General features: G+C 43.4%; 1 protein-coding gene across 1 annotated transcript in view; it reads left to right on the top strand.

Annotated features, from left to right (window-relative positions):
• The window catches only part of LOC105438843, an 86,535-nt gene that overhangs the window by 49,514 nt on the left and 18,917 nt on the right, over positions 1-18,104 (top strand). The window contains exon 14 of the mRNA XM_030981722.1: positions 4,133-4,303. Within this exon, the coding sequence (XP_030837582.1) occupies positions 4,133-4,303 (171 nt within the window). The remainder of the gene's footprint in view (positions 1-4,132; positions 4,304-18,104) is intronic.

Raw genomic sequence — 18,104 nt, 5'->3', positions numbered from 1 at the left:
GCCGTGCAATTTAAATTTCAAGGGATGGGTTAGAGTTTGTTTCCAAAAATTGAAATGAAAGGGCTATTTTACTTTCAAGAGACCTTTAATTTCATTTAAGAAATAACCTCTCTTTACATCTTAGAGACACTTTCTCTTGAGAGTCAAATAAACTCGAGAGCATCCTGGGGCTCTGCCTCGGAACCCCCGGCAGGGGCTCTGCCAGGTTCCTAAAGCTGTCCCATATTGTACGGATCTATTGGAAAGCAAAATAAGCCCAATAAATAATTTGTATATATATGTATACATACATACATATACATATAGATATAGTTCTCCTATGCAAACTTTCCTCTGTGAAATGCATAATAAATTCATTTTCGAGGGTTGGCAATGAAAATAGATAAACAGAAGAAACAGACCATGAATAAAGAAATAAACAGCTTGGTCGATTTGTTTTGAAGCATTATCTTCAAAAACCTGGACAGCTTAAACTGTATTATCCTTAAATCTCCCTTACATTGTCATGTAACTAGTCAAGTTTGGCCCCATTTAAAACTCAATGATCTATTACATTAAATTAATCATTAAGAATCATTAAAAATAATCATTGAATAACAAAGAAGTATTTTGATATTTGCACTAACTTCTAATTTTGAATTTTTGAAACGCTACTATTACGACTAGTCATATTATCGCTTATTTAGGAGCGCTAAAAACAATAGTACCATAGCTCTTACAAAATCGCAGAATTCGAAGAGAAACTTAAAACGTTATCAATTAACATACCATTACAATAAATGTCTGCGATTGCACTCTCTTTTTAAGATATTGGCACACAAAATGTTGGACTTAGCTCATGCTGCAATCATAATTATAAACCTTTGGTTCAGTCAGGAATCACATGACGTGTACAAGAGTGTTTTCGACAGGCCCCCCCCCCCCCACACTGCAATAGTAGTAATAATAATAATAATAATAATAATAATGATAATAAATAAATAAATAAAAACAAAATTTGCTTATTCACCGCCTGGCTGAGTCGAATTAGGCCCCCCCCCCCTCTTGCCGCCGGCTTGATCCGCCACTGTGTAAAGTCCCCTCCTACGGGAAATTTGATGATCTTAACACGCAAGGGGGACTCGCACCACGAAGAATATACTACTAGATAAATTGGCTTGACTAAATAAATCAGTAATATCATTTAAAACAAAATTTAATGAAAGGTATATTTCGTCTTCAATAATCGTTAAAGGCAATGTGAAATTAATAATATAATATTCATTTATTCAGCCTAATCAATGCTTGACTAAATAAATTTGAATTATAGTTTGCTTTATTTTAAATAGTGAATGACTGTAATAGGCCTACTAGATAAATTGGCTTGACTAAATAAAGTAATAATCCATTAAACGCGCGCTTTGGTGGATACAATTTTGGAAGTTAGGAAATGTTTTTTCAGAGTAAAAAGTCTCTGTGGATCGGATTCCCTGGGGACTTGGATCATGATAATGCCAATAATACTTTACCGATGACCAGATTCCAAGTTAAGTTTACTTTAAAGAACCAATTCCGACATTCAGAAATGATTTTCGGTGACTGATGTGTCAGGTGTGATCATTCACAAAGGAAAGGCCAGCACACAAACGAATTACAGTTCCTCTCTCAGCTCTCTTTATGTTCATGTGACCTTTGTAAAAGTTCGTTCCCGATTTTGGCGCGTACACAGTGTGCAATTATGACCTCGCTTATTGATAAAAGAACATCATAATCAGATTATCCGACCCCGAAAACCCCATGAATTCATCAACTTTTATCATACTGGTCATTTTCCTTTTGAAACTACGCTTGATTGACCTTTAACTCGGATGGCGGCAATTTTTTATTTGGCAAATATGACCAGCATGACAGCCCAAAGGAGACCTCAAATCGATACAAGCACATCATAATCAGATTCTCTGACCCCGAAAACCCCCTTAATATATAAACTTTTATCATACTAGCCCATTTCCTTTCAAAACTACACATGACCTGTAACTATAAGATGGCGGCCATTTTGGATTTGACCAATATGACCAGTATGGCAGCCCCAAGGAGACCTCAAATTGATGAAAGAACATCATAATCAGATTTTCTGACCCTGAAAACCCCATAAATATATAAACTTTTATCATACTAGCCCATTTCCTTTCATAACTGCACTTGACCCGTAACTCAAATGGCGGCCATTTTGGATTTGACCAATATGACCAGAATGGCAGCCCCAAGGAGACCTCAAATCAATGAAAGAATATTATAATCAGATTCTCTGACCCCCAAAACCCTATAAATATATAAACTATTATCATACAAGCGCTTTTCCTTTTGGAACAACGCTTGACCTTTAACTCTGATGGCGGCCATTTTGGATTTGCCCAATATGGCAGTCCCAGAGAGCGCCCTTCTTGGCGTCCAGGAGAAATCGTAATAGTATGGTATAATCTATCTCTGGGCCAAATTTGGTGCTTTTAGAAGAATCTGCACCAAAATATCCCTAACAGCCCCCACTATAAGTGTTTGCTCAGTATTATTAGCGTTTTTTTTTTTTGGGGGGGGGGGGTGAGGGGCTCTCTTTTTCAATTCCAAACACTTAGCTTACAATCAGTCGACTAAAACTGTCAAGTCAGGGACCGAAAAATGTATTTAACTCCCATTATTCACTCACAACAGAACTTTGTTCATTATTATTCGAACACTATCCGATCAAGAACAAAAAACAAACCTCCAGATAAAATTAAAAATCACGATAAATTGGCCAAATTGAGACTTTTGACCATTATCATGCGCTTGTAATCTTTTTCAACTGCATGTTATTGGATTTTGATCTAAATTTTGGGGTAGCCTATATTTGAGGCTCACTTGTTCAATTCCGAAGACTTATCCTAAAAACAGCTCCCATATTTTGTGGAGTTAGGAGTCCAAAAGTGTACTTAATTATTCATGAAATTAGACACAATTTAACATGATAGAATAAAGCGACGTATTACATAATATCTTTTCCATTATTTAAATGTCCTTCTATCATAAATATGCGAAGTCTGTACCAAGTAACTTGCATGCATGTCTTAATCAGTAGAATGTGTATGCAAAGGAAATATCCAAAGGCCTGCATACTAAGGATGGATTTGAATTCTAGAGTAAGTTCGCCGAGGCATGACATCCATTCATAGTTGCCAACATTAATTAGTTTTTTTATGAATAGTATGCGTAAATGAATGAAGGTACATGGTTTTAAAACCAGGTATCAAAACACAACAAGTTCAATTTCTGAGTATGTAGGTCAAAGGTCAGCTCATTAAATATGCGAATCTGGTTTTTCGATCCATAACTTTAGTATTGTTTGACGGATTTTAATGAAATTTGATATGAAGGTTAATGGTATCAAAACACAGCCTAAGTTTGATTTTGGAGTATGTAGGTCAAAGGTGAAAGGTCATAGCTCATTATGCAAAAACACCTACCGGTACCGGTAATTATATATGTGAAAATGTGGTTAACTTCCTTGCCTAGTAATATAATAGTATAGTCCAATGGAGGGGATGATACGCTTTGCGTTGACTTGTTTTGTATATTTTGGGGGGCCGTACGAGGTACCACTGAGATGCAGGCTGAAAGGTTTATACTATTTTTTACCTACATTTCCTTCTTCATGACTTGTTAGCATGTGTACGCTGTATGTGATTGTATTTCTGTTGATTCACATGTTGAAGGTTAAACACATAAAATTATATACCGAAAAAACAGAAGAAAAAAAGATAGACTCTCTCTCTACATAATTATACACAATGACCAATCAGCATCCTGCTGTCTAGAGGAGTTACTCTACATCTGTCTCTGGAATAGAGCAATCCAGCCTTATGTTTAATACCTTTTTGTTCATTGTGTTGGTTTATATATGAAACTAACCAACCGAACAAATAGTGAGCAATTTGCTCATCAAATTTATTTTTACTGATCCCCTCAGCCCCCCGTTTTAATATCCTGGATCATCTCCTATAAAGTATATAAATTCTTAAATTGAGAGTACAAACTATTATAAGGATTTCCACTCCCCCCCCTCCCTCCATTCATGCTTCATAAAGTGCATATATGCTATTCATTTGTATTTCCACAGATTCAAAAGTTTACGGTTATGTACTTGAAGCTACACAATAACCAATCAGCATCCTGCTGTCTGGGGAAGTTTCTTGGTCTCCTGCCTCATCTTACAGACCTGGACATTGGCTCATGTGCCCTTCATGATGATTTCTACAAAGAGATTGCTGATCGAGCTTCTTCATCTCGGGTAAAGAAAAACAAAAATAAGATGCAAAATATATGTATTTTTTTTTAAAACCTGAATTTGTGTGATTGTCATACAACTAAATTTTTGGAAATACTTTTCTATGCGTGTAACATCTTTTTTTCACAAATCAGGTGAAAAAATAAAATATAAACAATAGATGGGCTAGTATGAGTCAAGCATCTAAATCGAATAGGATTTGTTTTCAGTAGTGTGCCTTACGCACTGATAATGCTAATAATATATGCTTTTTCTCATCACTTCAGTTGGCCACATAGATGGCGCTATCACAATTTAGAACTCAAGATTTACATCAATAAATCAACGTATCTACCTATTCTACTTTGCTATGTTGCACCTCAACATTGCATCACCGAAACTTAAAACACATCGCCAAATTGCTCATACCCCCCCGCCCAATAGCGCCCTCCGTGACCCTTGCGTCCGAGCGCTGCCAACGTAACCTCTTCCTCTTATCTCTTCGCATCCGAACGGATAAGTTACACTAAAAATCACTCCCAAAAGTTGAAGAGTTTTTCCTCTTTAGTCGCTTTTTGGTTCGCATTTTCGCCTTTTATAATTATTCTCTACGATTTCCTTTTCGTTAGAGAGTAGTTTCACTCCGTGAATTTATTTATTTATCAGTATTCTAGAACGTTTTCTTACCGACAACTGTTCTTTTCCTCTTTCGCGTTTTCCCGTTCTCACTCTGAGGTCTCGGGTGCGTGCGGGGGTAGTCGGTGGGGTGTTTCAGTCACTGGTAGTTTATTTAATTCTTTTTGATAATTGCTCGTACCCTTTGTTTAATCTTTCTTTCCCGCAGGTTTAATATGTCTCGCAGTTCTAATTTTCTCTTAGCAGGTTTCTCTAAGAAGAAATCGAATTCTGTCGCGAGAAAGAAGACGAAGGATTCTAGCAAGTCTTCGTTAGTTACGCCCCTCGGGAGCGGTGGTGACACCGCAAACCCCGGGGATGCAAATGTCAGCGGACATTTATGCGGGCAAGGCAAGCCCATGAGAATGGTCGAGGGGGCGATGTTATCTCCCCTCGAGACGGTTCCCGGAAACCCAGAGGTATCAACTCTGGGTGGAACGGACCTTAGTTCTGCACCGCCATCAATTGTTCCGTCAGGTCTTTTGTTTGGTCGGTGCACAAATCCATCGACGGATATTCGGGTTGCTACCGTGGATCCGGACTTGGACCGGTCACCGACCGGTTCTTCTGTTCCTTTGTCGGCTTTGCCGGTTCCGGATTTCGGTCCGGATACCCGTGCAGCCGAGTCGGATCCTGGTGCTTCAACTAACCGCGCCTCTTTGTCGGTCCGTTTTCCCGATTCAGTTTGCGTGGAGCTCCTACCGTCGGGCTTTTATCGGATACCCGTCCCGTTTCTTCATCGGCCGTTTCCGTTACCGCTACTTCTCGTAAGAGGCGGGGTATCCGGGATGCTGTGGCCGGTTCTTCCTCGGATTTTGTTTATCCGTCGAAGAAACCGCGCTCTGATGTTACGGAACCGTTTGCGGCTCCTCGGGGTCCGCCTTTGGTGGCTACTCTCCCTCCGTCGGTGCCTCCACCCCCGCCGGAATTTTCGGATTGGATGCGGGCTTTTGCTGACGCGTTTCGCTCTTCGATGCCCGAGTCGGCTCCTCCGGTTCTTCCTACTTCAGTGTCGGATCCGATCGCGGTTGATTTAATTTCGGAGCTTTCCGAAGATGCATCGATCTCTCCTGAGCAGTTGCCGGTGCGGGTTTCGAGTTGTCGTATTCCGCCAGGGTCCTCTCTTTTTGCTTCTCCGCCTCACGCATCGTTGGGCGCTCCGATAGGCGGGGATCGTCCCTGTTTATCTGGTCAAGATAGGGGGGGCTCGGTTGATCGTTGGGACACTGGTTCCATCGCTCAGTCGTCTGGTTCAGCTGCGGGGGATGATGCGTCTACTCCGTTTGTGTCTCTGGCGGCGGAGCCTTGTTTCACAAATATGTGCCCGATTCTTGTGTCGTCCCGGAGTTATCGTCGGGGCGGCGGGGCTTCCTGTCTTCTAAATCGGACTCTTCAGCAGTTCAGGGACTGTTTCTTCCTGATCTACACAAAGAAGAATTTGTGAACGCCGCAAAAGACTTGTCGTCATCGACGAACAAGTACGCTTTCGTTCCTCAGGATGCTGAGTCGTATTTGTGTCCTAAACGGGTTTCTCCCAAACTTGTGGGGGTAGCCAGTCGTTTGGGGAAGAAGTTTGGGACTCGTGGTCCTTTTGATAAAAGTGACAACTTGCTGTTTGATCTTTCTTCATTGACTGCTTCTGGTCTCCGGATGTCCGTTGTTATGGACATGCTGGTGGAGCTTTTGGCTAGTGCGGACGATCTCCATATCACTGTTGAGGATCGTTCGATCTTGGTGCAGGTCATGAGAGAGGTATCGGGTATTCTTTTCTCACAGCTTGCGGTGGCTTCGCATTCCATCGAGAAGCATCGTCGGGAGGCTGTGCTCACTAGTTTGGGCATTCGACCACGCCAAATTCCAGGACTGCTTCCGCAGATTCCAGTGGCCAGCCCCCACCTTTGTGGAGATAGTTTCACTACTCTACTGCAAGCTGAGATTGATGGTGAGAAGCAGGCTCGAGACCTGTCCGTTGCTTTTCGCGATGTCCAAAAGCCGGTTCCTTCCTCCAGACCTTGTAAGAAAAGTTCGAAGAGTTCGGGTTCTTCTCGTAAGAACGTCGGCCAGTCTAAGGGCCGCCCTCAGGACTGGTACCCGGTCGAGGAGGAATACCAGGATCGTGGTCGTCCTTCGTCTCGAGATTCGTCTTACCGTGATTCTTCTTACCGTGGTGCGTCGTCTCGTGGTTCGACTTCTAGGGGTAGGTCGTCCAGGGGTAGTCGCGGGGGATATTCATCTTTCTCTAGATGATGGCTCCCCCCGAGTGCTTGGGTCTCAGGTCTGCGGGCGGCTCCGGAGATTTCTCCCGGCGTGGGAGAAGATCACCAGCGACGCGTTTGTTCTGTCGGTGGTGCGAGAAGGGTTCTTCATCGATATTGTGGAACCTCTTCCGAATGGCGTCCTCCGGAGCCGCTCTCCGATCATGTTCCCTCTTTTTCAGGGTCACATTTCCTCCGAAATCGTGTCTCTGTTAGAGAAGGGGGCAATAGAAGAAGTAGACGATCACCCGTGTCTTTGTTTGTCGCCGGTGTTCGTGATTCCCAAGTGCTCGGGTTCTTTAAGAATGATTCTCAACATGAAGCGGATCAACCTTCATCTGGGAAAGGTTCATTTCCGAATGGATCATCTGGCAACCATCCTTCCGTCTTTGAATCCAGCAGACGTCGCGGTTTCTTTGGATCTTCGCGACGCTTATTTTCATATACCGATACATCCGCGGTCGCGGGACCTTCTGGGGTTTGCCTTCCTGGGCAAATTCTACCGATACAGAGCGCTCCCGTTCGGTTTGCGCCCTGCTCCTCGGAATTTGACGAGAGTCGTGGCGTCGGTCATGGCGTTTCTGAGAAGACGGGGTCTTCGTCTTTTCGCTTATCTGGACGCAAAGTCGGAGGCTCTGCTGTTGGATCATGTGCAGATTTTGATCAGCACGACTCAAGATCTCGGATTTCTCATAAATTGGGAGAAATCGGAGTTCGTCCCGACTCGCACGCCGTCTTACCTAGGTGCTCAGCTGGACATTCGTCATCAGCTGGCTCGTCCCAGTCTCGACAGGGTCGAGACGATAGTCAGGACGGCTCGTTCTCTGAGATGTGCACGAGCGGTGGCTTCAGTGGCTAGGGTATCTCTCCAGTCTAGCCGACATTCTTCCAGATTGTCGACTATTGATGAGACCCTTCCAACTCTTTCTGTTGGAGTTTTATCAGCCGGGCGTGAGTTCACTTTTTACGTGGATCCCCCTGTCGTCCAGAATCAAGGGTCTTCTAGGTCCTTGGCTTCGTCGTTCCTTCCTCCTTCAGGGCAAACGCTTCCGAGTTCCTCTCCCTTCCGTGACCGTCACCACGGACGCGTCGCTGTTGGGTTGGGGAGGTCATTGCCAGGGGTCAATGATTTCAGGAGACTGGAGTCGTCTGGACTTTCTGCCCCACATCAATGTGTTGGAACTCATGGGAGTGTTTGCTTCGCTTCGTCACTTCCGTGCTCGTCTGGTGGGTCGCTCGGTTCTGATACTTACGGACAACGTGTCGGTGATGGCGTACATCAACAGACAGGGAGGCACTCATTCTGTGGCTCTGAACGAGTTGGCCTCTCAACTCTGGGCGTGGTGCAAGGGGGCGAGGGTGTTCCCGATTGCATCACATATCCCGGGCGAAGAGAATATCATAGCGGACTTTCTCTCCAGAGGCAAGTGCCTTCCCTCGGAGTGGACTCTGTCTCCGACTGTCTTCAGGCAACTGGTGAGAGTGTTCGGTGTTCTCGACATCGATCTCTTCGCAACTTCGCTCAACCATCGTCTTCCTCGATTTTGTTCAAGAGTCCGGGAACCAGGAGCTTTTGTTCTGGACGCTTTCGCGATCCCGTGGGGGGGTGGAGGGCTTACGCCTTTCCCCCGTTCGCCTTGATTCCCCGTGTGCTCAGGAAGATCAGGGAAGATCAAGCGATGGTGATTCTCATAGCTCCTTGGTGGCCGGCGAGGTCGTGGTTTCAGGACCTCCTGACCCTCCTGGTGGGGACTCCGTGGTCGTTGCCATGTCATCCGGATCTGGTGTCGCAACCTCTGTAGGGTATTCTACACCAGCGGCCGGAAATCCTCCATCTGACCGCTTGGCCGTTATCGGGGAGAGGGCTCGTTCGTCAGGTTTCTCCGAACGTGCTGCACAATTTCTAGTTCAGAGTAGACGAGAGTCTACCAGGGCGGTTTACAACTCCAGGTTAGATGCTTTTCACACTTGGTGTGAGGAGGTGGGCGTCGCCCCTAGAGAGGCGTCTTTACCTTCTATTGCTGACTTTCTGATCTCTTTGTATGACAAGGGAAGAGCTCTGTCGACGATTCGTGGCTATCGGTCAGCTATAGCTGCAGTTCATTCGGGGTTTGCCGATGGTGCTTCGGTTTCCTCTGCTCCTCAGCTAGCGGCTCTTTTGAAGTCTTTCTCCCTTAAGAGACCCTTCTTCAGACCTCTGACGCCAGCGTGGAGTTTACCCAAGGTTTTGGAAGCTTTAGCACGCCCTCCCTTCGAACCGCTGTGTTCTGCGACGCTTCTGCATACTACGATCAAGACGGTTTTTCTCATGGCAATCGCTTCTGGTCAGCGTAGGAGCTCACTTCATGCCCTTTCAGTTTCCCCTGGGCATATCTGCTGGGAAGGACGTGGGGTTCGTTTGATTCCCAAGGCTTCTTTTATAATAAGAATCAATCTGACACGTCGGGTTCAGTGGAAGTGGTGCTCCATCCTTTGTCGGATTTGTCTTCGGTCTCCGGGGACAAGCTGTGGTGTCCCGTTCGCGCCCTCAAATGGTATCTTCACAAGACGAAGCCTTTTCGCAAGTCGGATCAGCTCTTTCTGGTTTCTCGAGAGCCACATTCGGCGGCATCTCGGGATACGATCTCCAGGTGGTTAGTCCTGGCTATCAAGGCTGCAGGTCCTGAGGCTTTGACGCCTGGCAGGGCTCCTCGTGCTCATGATACTCGCAGTGTCAGTACGTCTTGGGCTCTTTTCAACGGAGTTTCAGTTCGAGATATCTGTAAGGCAGCTTTTTGGAAGTCTCCAAGTTCTTTTACTGCTTTTTACCTCAAAGATGTGCCCGCGGGCGAACGAGCCTTCGCGGTGGCTTCTCTGAAGGCGGCTTCGTCGTCTATTTCTTATTAAATTGATAAGTTTGCTTGGTTTTTACCACCCGGCATTAATCTGTGCTGGTCTATAGCAAAGTAGAATAGGTAGATACGTTGATTTATTGATGTAAAATCATGAAAATCATTACTGATTTTATTATTTACGATATAAATCTACGTATCTGCCTATTTTCCCTCCCTCCATCCCCAGCGCCTTTACCAAGGTGTGTTCTAGGGAACTCGTGATAAGAGGAAGAGGTTACGTTGGCAGCGCTTGGACGCAAGGGTCACGGAGGGCGCTATTGGGCGGGGGGGGTATGAGCAATTTGGCGATGTGTTTTAAGTTTCGGTGATGCAATGTTGAGGTGCAACATAGCAAAGATACGTAGATTTATATCGTAAATAATAAAATCAGTAATGATTTTCATGGTTTCAGTACTTTTACTGTACATGTCAATCATAATTTTGACCCTTGACTTCAAGGGCAAATAAATGACCTACACACATGAAATTCTTCATGACTTGTTCATTCAAGTTATGAAATGAAAATTACCATTTCAAACATTTCAAACAATTTTCATTACACCATTATACAGCATGTCCTTTGGTAAGGCATTAATCTACATTTGCCACTCCATATCCAGGAGAGAAATGGGGACCTGCAGTGGTAAGATGACAAAAGCATTTGTGTTAGTAATTGCCATATGCCGTTGCAGTGACCATGTAAGAATACTCCCCAAGAGTCCCCAGAGAGTGGAGATGGTGCAAATTGTGCGTGAATAATCTTTTATCCACATTTCCTTCTCCATGACTTCCCAGCCTACGCCGTATTTGGTTGTGTTTCCACAGATTCAAAAATTGGACTTGACATTATTTTTACTCTACCAAAAAGTAAGGGGGAAGTAACTAGACTTTCTCTATATATAAATGATGACTAATCAGCATCCTACTGTCTGGAGGAGTCACTTTGTCTTTAGAATAGAGCAATCCAACCTTATTTTAAAAGCTTATTTTAATGTATCTGATTTTGTGGGTATATACATTTTATATGTAATGGACTATTAATCAATCTCCCTAGCTCTCATTTAGCCCCTCTTCAACATATTCAGAACACAGCAGCACGCCTCATCACACGTACAAGAAAACATGAACACATCACACCGATCATTCGTTCTCTACACTGGCTCCCCCTCCAACAACGTATCAAATTCAAGATTCTCATGCTGTGCTGACATCACAAACTTGCTCCCTCATATCTCTCGGCACTCATCACTCCTAAATCTCGTACTTCATCTATGCGTCTCAGATCATCATCCACAGCACATCTTCATCTTGCCCCAGGCCCTTGCACCCACACCCGCTATGGAAATCGTGCCTTTTCTGTCTGTGCCCCTCAACTTTGGAACAATCTTCCCCATGAAATACGCGAGTCCCCAACGTTAGAGACATTCAAAAGTAAACTTAAGACTTATCTGTTTAATATGTAATGTAATGTAATCATATTTTGTTTGTTTAACTATAAAGCGTTATGTAAATATTAACTATTATTATTGTATGATTGTTATTAGGAATTTGTTATTATAATTATGTATCATGTGTTATATTCTTGTAATTTGTAGGTTAACATTGCTTTAATTTTATTTTTTGTTAAGCGCTTAGAAACTTTGTATTAAGCGCTATATAAATGTAATTTATTATTATTATATGGAAAATGAGACCAACAACCAAACAATAAGTGAGCATTTTGCTCATCAGATATCCCCCCCCCCCCTTCAGAATCCTGGATCATCTCTTGTGATTATGTGAATGCTTAATGTGAGAGTACAGACTATCATAATGGTTTCCACCCTGGCCCCCCCATTTCATGCTTCATGATTTATGTATGTCATTCATTTGTATTTATGAAATTTTAAAGAGTTACAAAAACTCTTTCAAAAATATTTACACAAGGCTGGTACGCAACTCCATCTTTATTTGGTTTTGCTGGTCAATGTGACGCAACAATAAGTTTGTTTACATTGTTGTCAAGAATTTGGCGCCCCTATAGACAAGGCGCGTTTACAAATATATATTTCCAAAACATATAACACGCAAATGTGAAAGCGCGTACGTGCATTGCGTCATTCTCTCATGGTTTTTGGTAGAGGCAAGACCTGGACATAAAAAAATACCCACCCATCATCCAGTGGCGGATCCAGGGGGGGGGCCCGGGGGGCCCGGGCCCCCCCCCTTGAGAAAAAAATCATGTAAAATCACGTGATTTTTACGATTTTTGGGGGTTGGGCCCCCCCCCCTGGCGCTCAAGGGGGGGGGGTGCAAATTGAAATTTTTTTGAGGATCAAAAAAAAAAAAAATGTACTCACTACCCCCCCCCCCCCCCCCCCACTGAGCGAATTTTTGGCCGGCGCGTTTTTCAAATTTTCGGGAGCAAAAAAAAAAAAAAAAGTTGGGCCCCCTCCCCTAAGAAATCCTGGATCCGCGCCTGCCACCATCCCCAATATCACCGCCTGTGTAGCATTAACTCTTAAGCTGCCACCCATACAATGCACCCAGTGCCACAGTGCTAATCCCTATTGTGCCACCCACAAATCTCCTGTGTGCCAAGTTAATTTTAAGGTTGGTTCAAACGCGTGTTATTTAAATCTTTACAAAAAACAATTCGCTAAATTACTCGAGAAAATCCAATCTGACTGTTGTATACAAAGATGCGTAATCCAAAGCCGATAATCTGATGCACGCGATGGTACTTTCAATAGCGCTGCAAAAGCACTCAGCACGGTGCAATGGGCATGAACAATGACTGTTATTACATATGCGCCCTTGCATGCACAAAGCTATGGAGCGCCAAAGGGGCCAATATCAACAGTCACAAAAACAAACAAAGATGCATACAAACAAACAAAGAAGCATACAAACAAACAAAGGACAGAGCAAAATAGACAAAGTACCCAGAAGAAAGGACCAATTAACAAAGAATAAATCAAAGGTCAGAGCAAAATAGACAAAGTACAGGTCAGAAGAAACAGAGGGCGTTTTGGTTTACGGTAAGCAAATAGACATCAAGCACGAAAACGAGAAAGGACAAACTCAAAAGGACATCAGCTCAGCTACGAAGTGACCCTCAAAGGACAACAGAGGGCGTTTTGGTTTACGGTAAGCAAATAGACATCAAGCACGAAAACGAGAAAGGACAAACTCAAAAGGACATCAGCTCAGCTACGAAGTGACCCTCAAAGGACAACAGAGGGCGTCCTCGAGGTTTTTTTCTTTTTAATCTAGGGCCTACTCCAATATAATACGCTGTAGGTCAATACAACGAATATGGGCTTTCATCGAAAGGGTGCGGTGCGGTGCGGTGTGGTGTGCTCAACGCACCCATTCGATAAAAGAGGGGGGCCTTTTCTCGAAAGGGTGCGTTGAGAGCGGAGTACCATTTTAACACGCCCTTTCGATGAAAGCGGGGGGGGGGGGGGGGGGGGGGGCTTTTCTCGAAAGGGTGCGTCGACTAGTCTTTCGCATCAGTCGTTTAAAATGAGGATCTCGGACAGAAGGTAATAGTTGCCAATTTAAGTATATCGAAAATGTATTAAATGAAATGGAATGGTCTTGATTACAGAGTGGTCTCTTTGATGGGGGAGACAGAGAGAAGGAAAAAAGGGAAAGGGAAGATAAAAGGAAAGAAAGAAGAATAAGAAGAGAAGAGGGAATAAGGTGGGGGGCGAAGGACTCTTGCCCCCCCCCCCCGCCAAAAAATAAATCAGAGAGAGAGAGAAAGAGAAGGGAAAGGGAAAGAAGATAAAAGGAAAGAAAGAAGAAGAAGAAAAGAGGTAAACGGGGGCAAAGGGCTTTTGCCTCTCCCCCCCCCCCCCCCCGCCAACAAATAAATAGGAGAGAGAGAGAAGGGAAAGGGAAAAGGAAAGAGAAGATAAAAGGAAAGAAAGAAGAGGAAAAAGAAAAAAAGAGGGACACGGGGGCGAAGGGCTCTTGCCCTCCCCCACCCCCCCCCCCAGAAAAAAAAATAAGAGAGAGAGAGAGAGAGAGAGAGAAGGGAAAGGGAAAGGGAAAGAGAATATAAAAGGAAAGAAAGAAGCATAAGAAGAAAAGAGGGAAAGGGGGCGAAGGGCTCTTGCCAACAAAATAAATAAGAGAGAGAGAGAAGGGAAAGGGAAAGAGGAGATAAAAGGAAAGAAAGAAGAGGAAGAAGAAGAAGAAAAGAGGGAAACGGGGGCGAAGGGCTCTTGCCCTCCCCCCCCCCCCCCCGCCAAAAATAAATAAGAGAGAGAGAAGGGAGAGGGAAAGAAAATATAAGAGGAAAGTAAGAAGAGGAATAAGAAGGAAAGAGGGAAACGGGGGAAGGGCGAAGGGCTCTTGCCCCCCCCCCCCCTGCCAACAAAATAAATAAGAGAGAGAAAGAGAGTGAAGGGAAAGGGAAAGAAAATATAAAAGGAAAGAAAGAAGAGGAAAAAGAATAAGAAAAGAGGGAAACAGGGGCGAAGTGCTCTTGCCTCCTCCCTCCCCCCCCCGCCAAAAAATAAATAAGAGAGAGAGAGAGAATCTGTTCTGATCCTGGTCCTGATCCTCAAGAGGGATATAAAGATGACCAATAAGAACGTTATCGTTCGAGAGAGAGTGTTTGTTGCTTCTAGAACATTTTAGAATTAAGTCCCATCACATTGCAGTTGTGGGGAGGGACTATGATTATATTACCCCTTTGGATGGCTTCCCATAAGAGTCCGGCTTTGAAGGTTTCGACTGCGTCGCAGGCAAAGATGCTGGGGGGGGGGGGGGGGGGGAAAGTAAATTCCAGGCCCGTATGGTTCTTGGAAAGAAGGTGAGTCGATATATATCCGTCTTGCATCTTATGTTGGAGAAGGAGAGGGAAAGAGAAGATAAAAGGAAAGAAAGAAGAGGAAGAGGAAGAAGAATTTGTGTTCTGCCAGTGTCACAAATAGATATAAAAATATGCTCATCTGACCGTTATTTATTGCCCAAAACCCCTGAGCTTCTGGGTGCTCCACCCCCTGGACCCCACGCCAATTCGTGACCCCTGTGTCACAAATAAGGTATAAAATAATAATTATTTAATGGACAAAACTCCTGAGCTTCTGGGGGCTCCGCCCCCTGGACCCAACACCAAATTGTGTCCTGCCACTATCACAAATAAGGTATAAAATTATGCTCATCCGACGTTAATTTTGATGTTTAATACCCCTGAGCTTCTGAGGGCTCCGCCCTGTGAAAAAAACGTGTAAAAAAAACACGTTAATTTTTACCGTTTTTGGGAGATACCCCCCCCCTGGCGTTCAAGGGGGGGGGGGGGGGTACGATTTTTCAAATTTTTGAGGGCCCCAAAAAAGATTAGTGCTCTCTAGTAATTTCGCGACTACTCCGGAACCGCGGCAGTTTTTCTTTCATGACTTTTTTCTTTCGAGTCTTACGCATCTTTTGAAACATATTTTTGTTGAAAATCGGACGTATAATTGCGGAGTCACGTGACCTTTTGTTTTTGCATGTCAAAAAAATCTAAAATCGCTCATTTTTGTGATTTATGTACCAAACATATGGAAATACCATTTATTCTTTTAAAAAAAGAGAAAACATTGGTTATTTGGTCTTGTTTCAAGTAAATTTGTTTGATTTGGGGTAAAAATAGTTGAATTGTGGTTAGAAATGAAATGAAATAACAAAATAATATAATACATAAATACAAATAATCAAAACAAGAGATAACATAGGGATAAACTGGCTCTTCCAACTTTGTTGTCGTATTATTATTCTAACGAATATATGAAGTGAAAAAGAACGCTCGAATATGAATTATATATGATTTATGGGTAAAAATGTGAATTCTCTGACCTTGTTTGCATAAATTACCATAAATATGCATTTTCGCGGCGATCGGCTGTGAAACGGCCGAGATCTTAGGAGGTCCCCCCCCCCCACCCTCAAGTCCACTCCAATCACATTGAAAAAAAGTATGACTTAAATCATCTCTCTCATCATTATACCGCTATAGTATTCATGTTTTTAATATTATTTATTTTCCATTAAACAAGTTCATAGAGAAAATACTTATCTCTCTGCAACATTAAAAAAGAATCTTCATTAATATGTCTTAATTTGTATTGATAGCCTTGTGGTCGCCAACAGTGGCGAAGGCAGGGGCGTCTCCAAAGGGGGTGTGGGGGTGCGACACCCCCCCCCCACCTGTCAGGATATTGTCGGTAAAATTGCGCTGCCGTCGGGAAAAAGAGAAAAGGGGGAGGGGGAAAAAGAGAGTAAAAGGGAAAGAAAAGAAAAAAAGAAAAAGAAAAGAAAAAAAGAAAAGAAAGGAAAGAAAAGAGAAGAAAGAAAAGAAAGAAAGAGAAAAACGAAAAAGCGGGAGAATAGGAAAGAAAGGAGGCAAGAGCCCTTTGCCCCCGTTACCCTCTTTTCTTCTTCTTCCTCTTCTTTCTTTCCTTTTATCTTCTCTTTCCCTTTCCCTTCTCTCTCTCTCTTATTTATTTTTTTGGCGGGGGGGGGGGGGAGGAGGGGAAGAAGGGCTAGGAGGCAAGAGCCCTTCGCCTCCGTTTCCTTCTTTTTCCTCTTCTTTCTTTCCTTTTATCTTCTCTTTCCCTTTCCCTTTCCCTTCTCTCTCTTACTTATCTTTTGGCGGGGGAGGAGGAGGAGGCAAGAGCCCCTCTTTTCTTCATATTCTTCTTCCTTTCCTTTTTTATTCTCTTTCCCTTTCCCTTTCCCTTCTCTCTTTCTCTCTTATTTATTTTTTGGCGGGGGGGGGGGGGGGGGGGGGGAGGCAAGAGCCTTTCGCCCCCGTTTCCCTCTTTTCTTCTTCTTCTTCCTCTTCTTTCTTTCCTTTTATCTTCCCTTTCCCTTTTTTCCTTCTCTCTGTCTCCCCCATCAAAGAGACCACTCTGTAATCAAGACCATTCCATTTCATTTAATACATTTTCGATATACTTAAATTGGCAACTATTACCTTCTGTCCGAGATCCTCATTTTAAACGACTGATGCGAAAGACTAGTCGACGCACCCTTTCGAGAAAAGCCCCCCCCCGCTTTCATCGAAAGGGTGTGTTAAAATGGTACTCCGCTCTCAACGCACCCTTTCGAGAAAAGGCCCCCCTCTTTTATCGAATGGGTGCGTTGAGCACACCACACCGCACCGCACCCTTTCGATGAAAGCCCATATTTGTTGTATTGACCTACAGCGTATTATATTGGAGTAGGCCCTAGATTAAAAAGAAAAAAACCTCGAGGACGCCCTCTGTTGTCCTTTGAGGGTCACTTCGTAGCTGAGCTGATGTCCTTTTGAGTTTGTCCTTTCTCGTTTTCGTGCTTGATGTCTATTTGCTTACCGTAAACCAAAACGCCCTCTGTTTCTTCTGACCTGTACTTTGTCTATTTTGCTCTGACCTTTGATTTATTCTTTGTTAATTGGTCCTTTCTTCTGGGTACTTTGTCTATTTTGCTCTGTCCTTTGTTTGTTTGTATGCTTCTTTGTTTGTTTGTATGCATCTTTGTTTGTTTTTGTGACTGTTGATATTGGCCCGTTTGGCCGCCCATACAAAGCATGGTAGCGATGGCTCGCTAGCATGAACGTGGCGTTCAATCGATAGCGCGCTCGCGTGCACAGAGCACTATAACAATAGCGCGCTAGCAGTCTCATGGCAGGATATGAGTTAAGTTGTCTTGCAAGCAATACAGTTTTGTAATAATGGTTTTGTTGGTTAAGATATAATTTATGATTGACACGATACTTTGTCTCAAAGATATAAATGCAATTATTCATGGAGATTGTTTTAAATGCTTGTAGGTCAAGCAATTGAATATATATGATACAGTGGAATCTCAATTAAAGGAGAATTGATATACAGTGCTTCCCAGAAAAAAACTAAACCGAGAATTTTCGATGTTTTATCATAATTTAGTCACATTTATAATTAATAAATGACATATTTGGAAAGCTTAGATCCTCTTCTTTCATTTGATGCAACTCATATGATGCATATTTCACGCATGAGTGATTAAAATGAATTTGAAGAGAGG

The sequence above is a fragment of the Strongylocentrotus purpuratus genome, unplaced genomic scaffold (genome assembly GCF_000002235.5).
Source record: "Strongylocentrotus purpuratus isolate Spur 01 unplaced genomic scaffold, Spur_5.0 spur5_scaffold_12, whole genome shotgun sequence".
Taxonomy (NCBI): domain Eukaryota; kingdom Metazoa; phylum Echinodermata; class Echinoidea; order Camarodonta; family Strongylocentrotidae; genus Strongylocentrotus; species Strongylocentrotus purpuratus.
The sequence above is the reverse complement of the archived record's forward strand: the minus strand, read 5'-3'. Positions and strand labels throughout refer to the sequence as shown.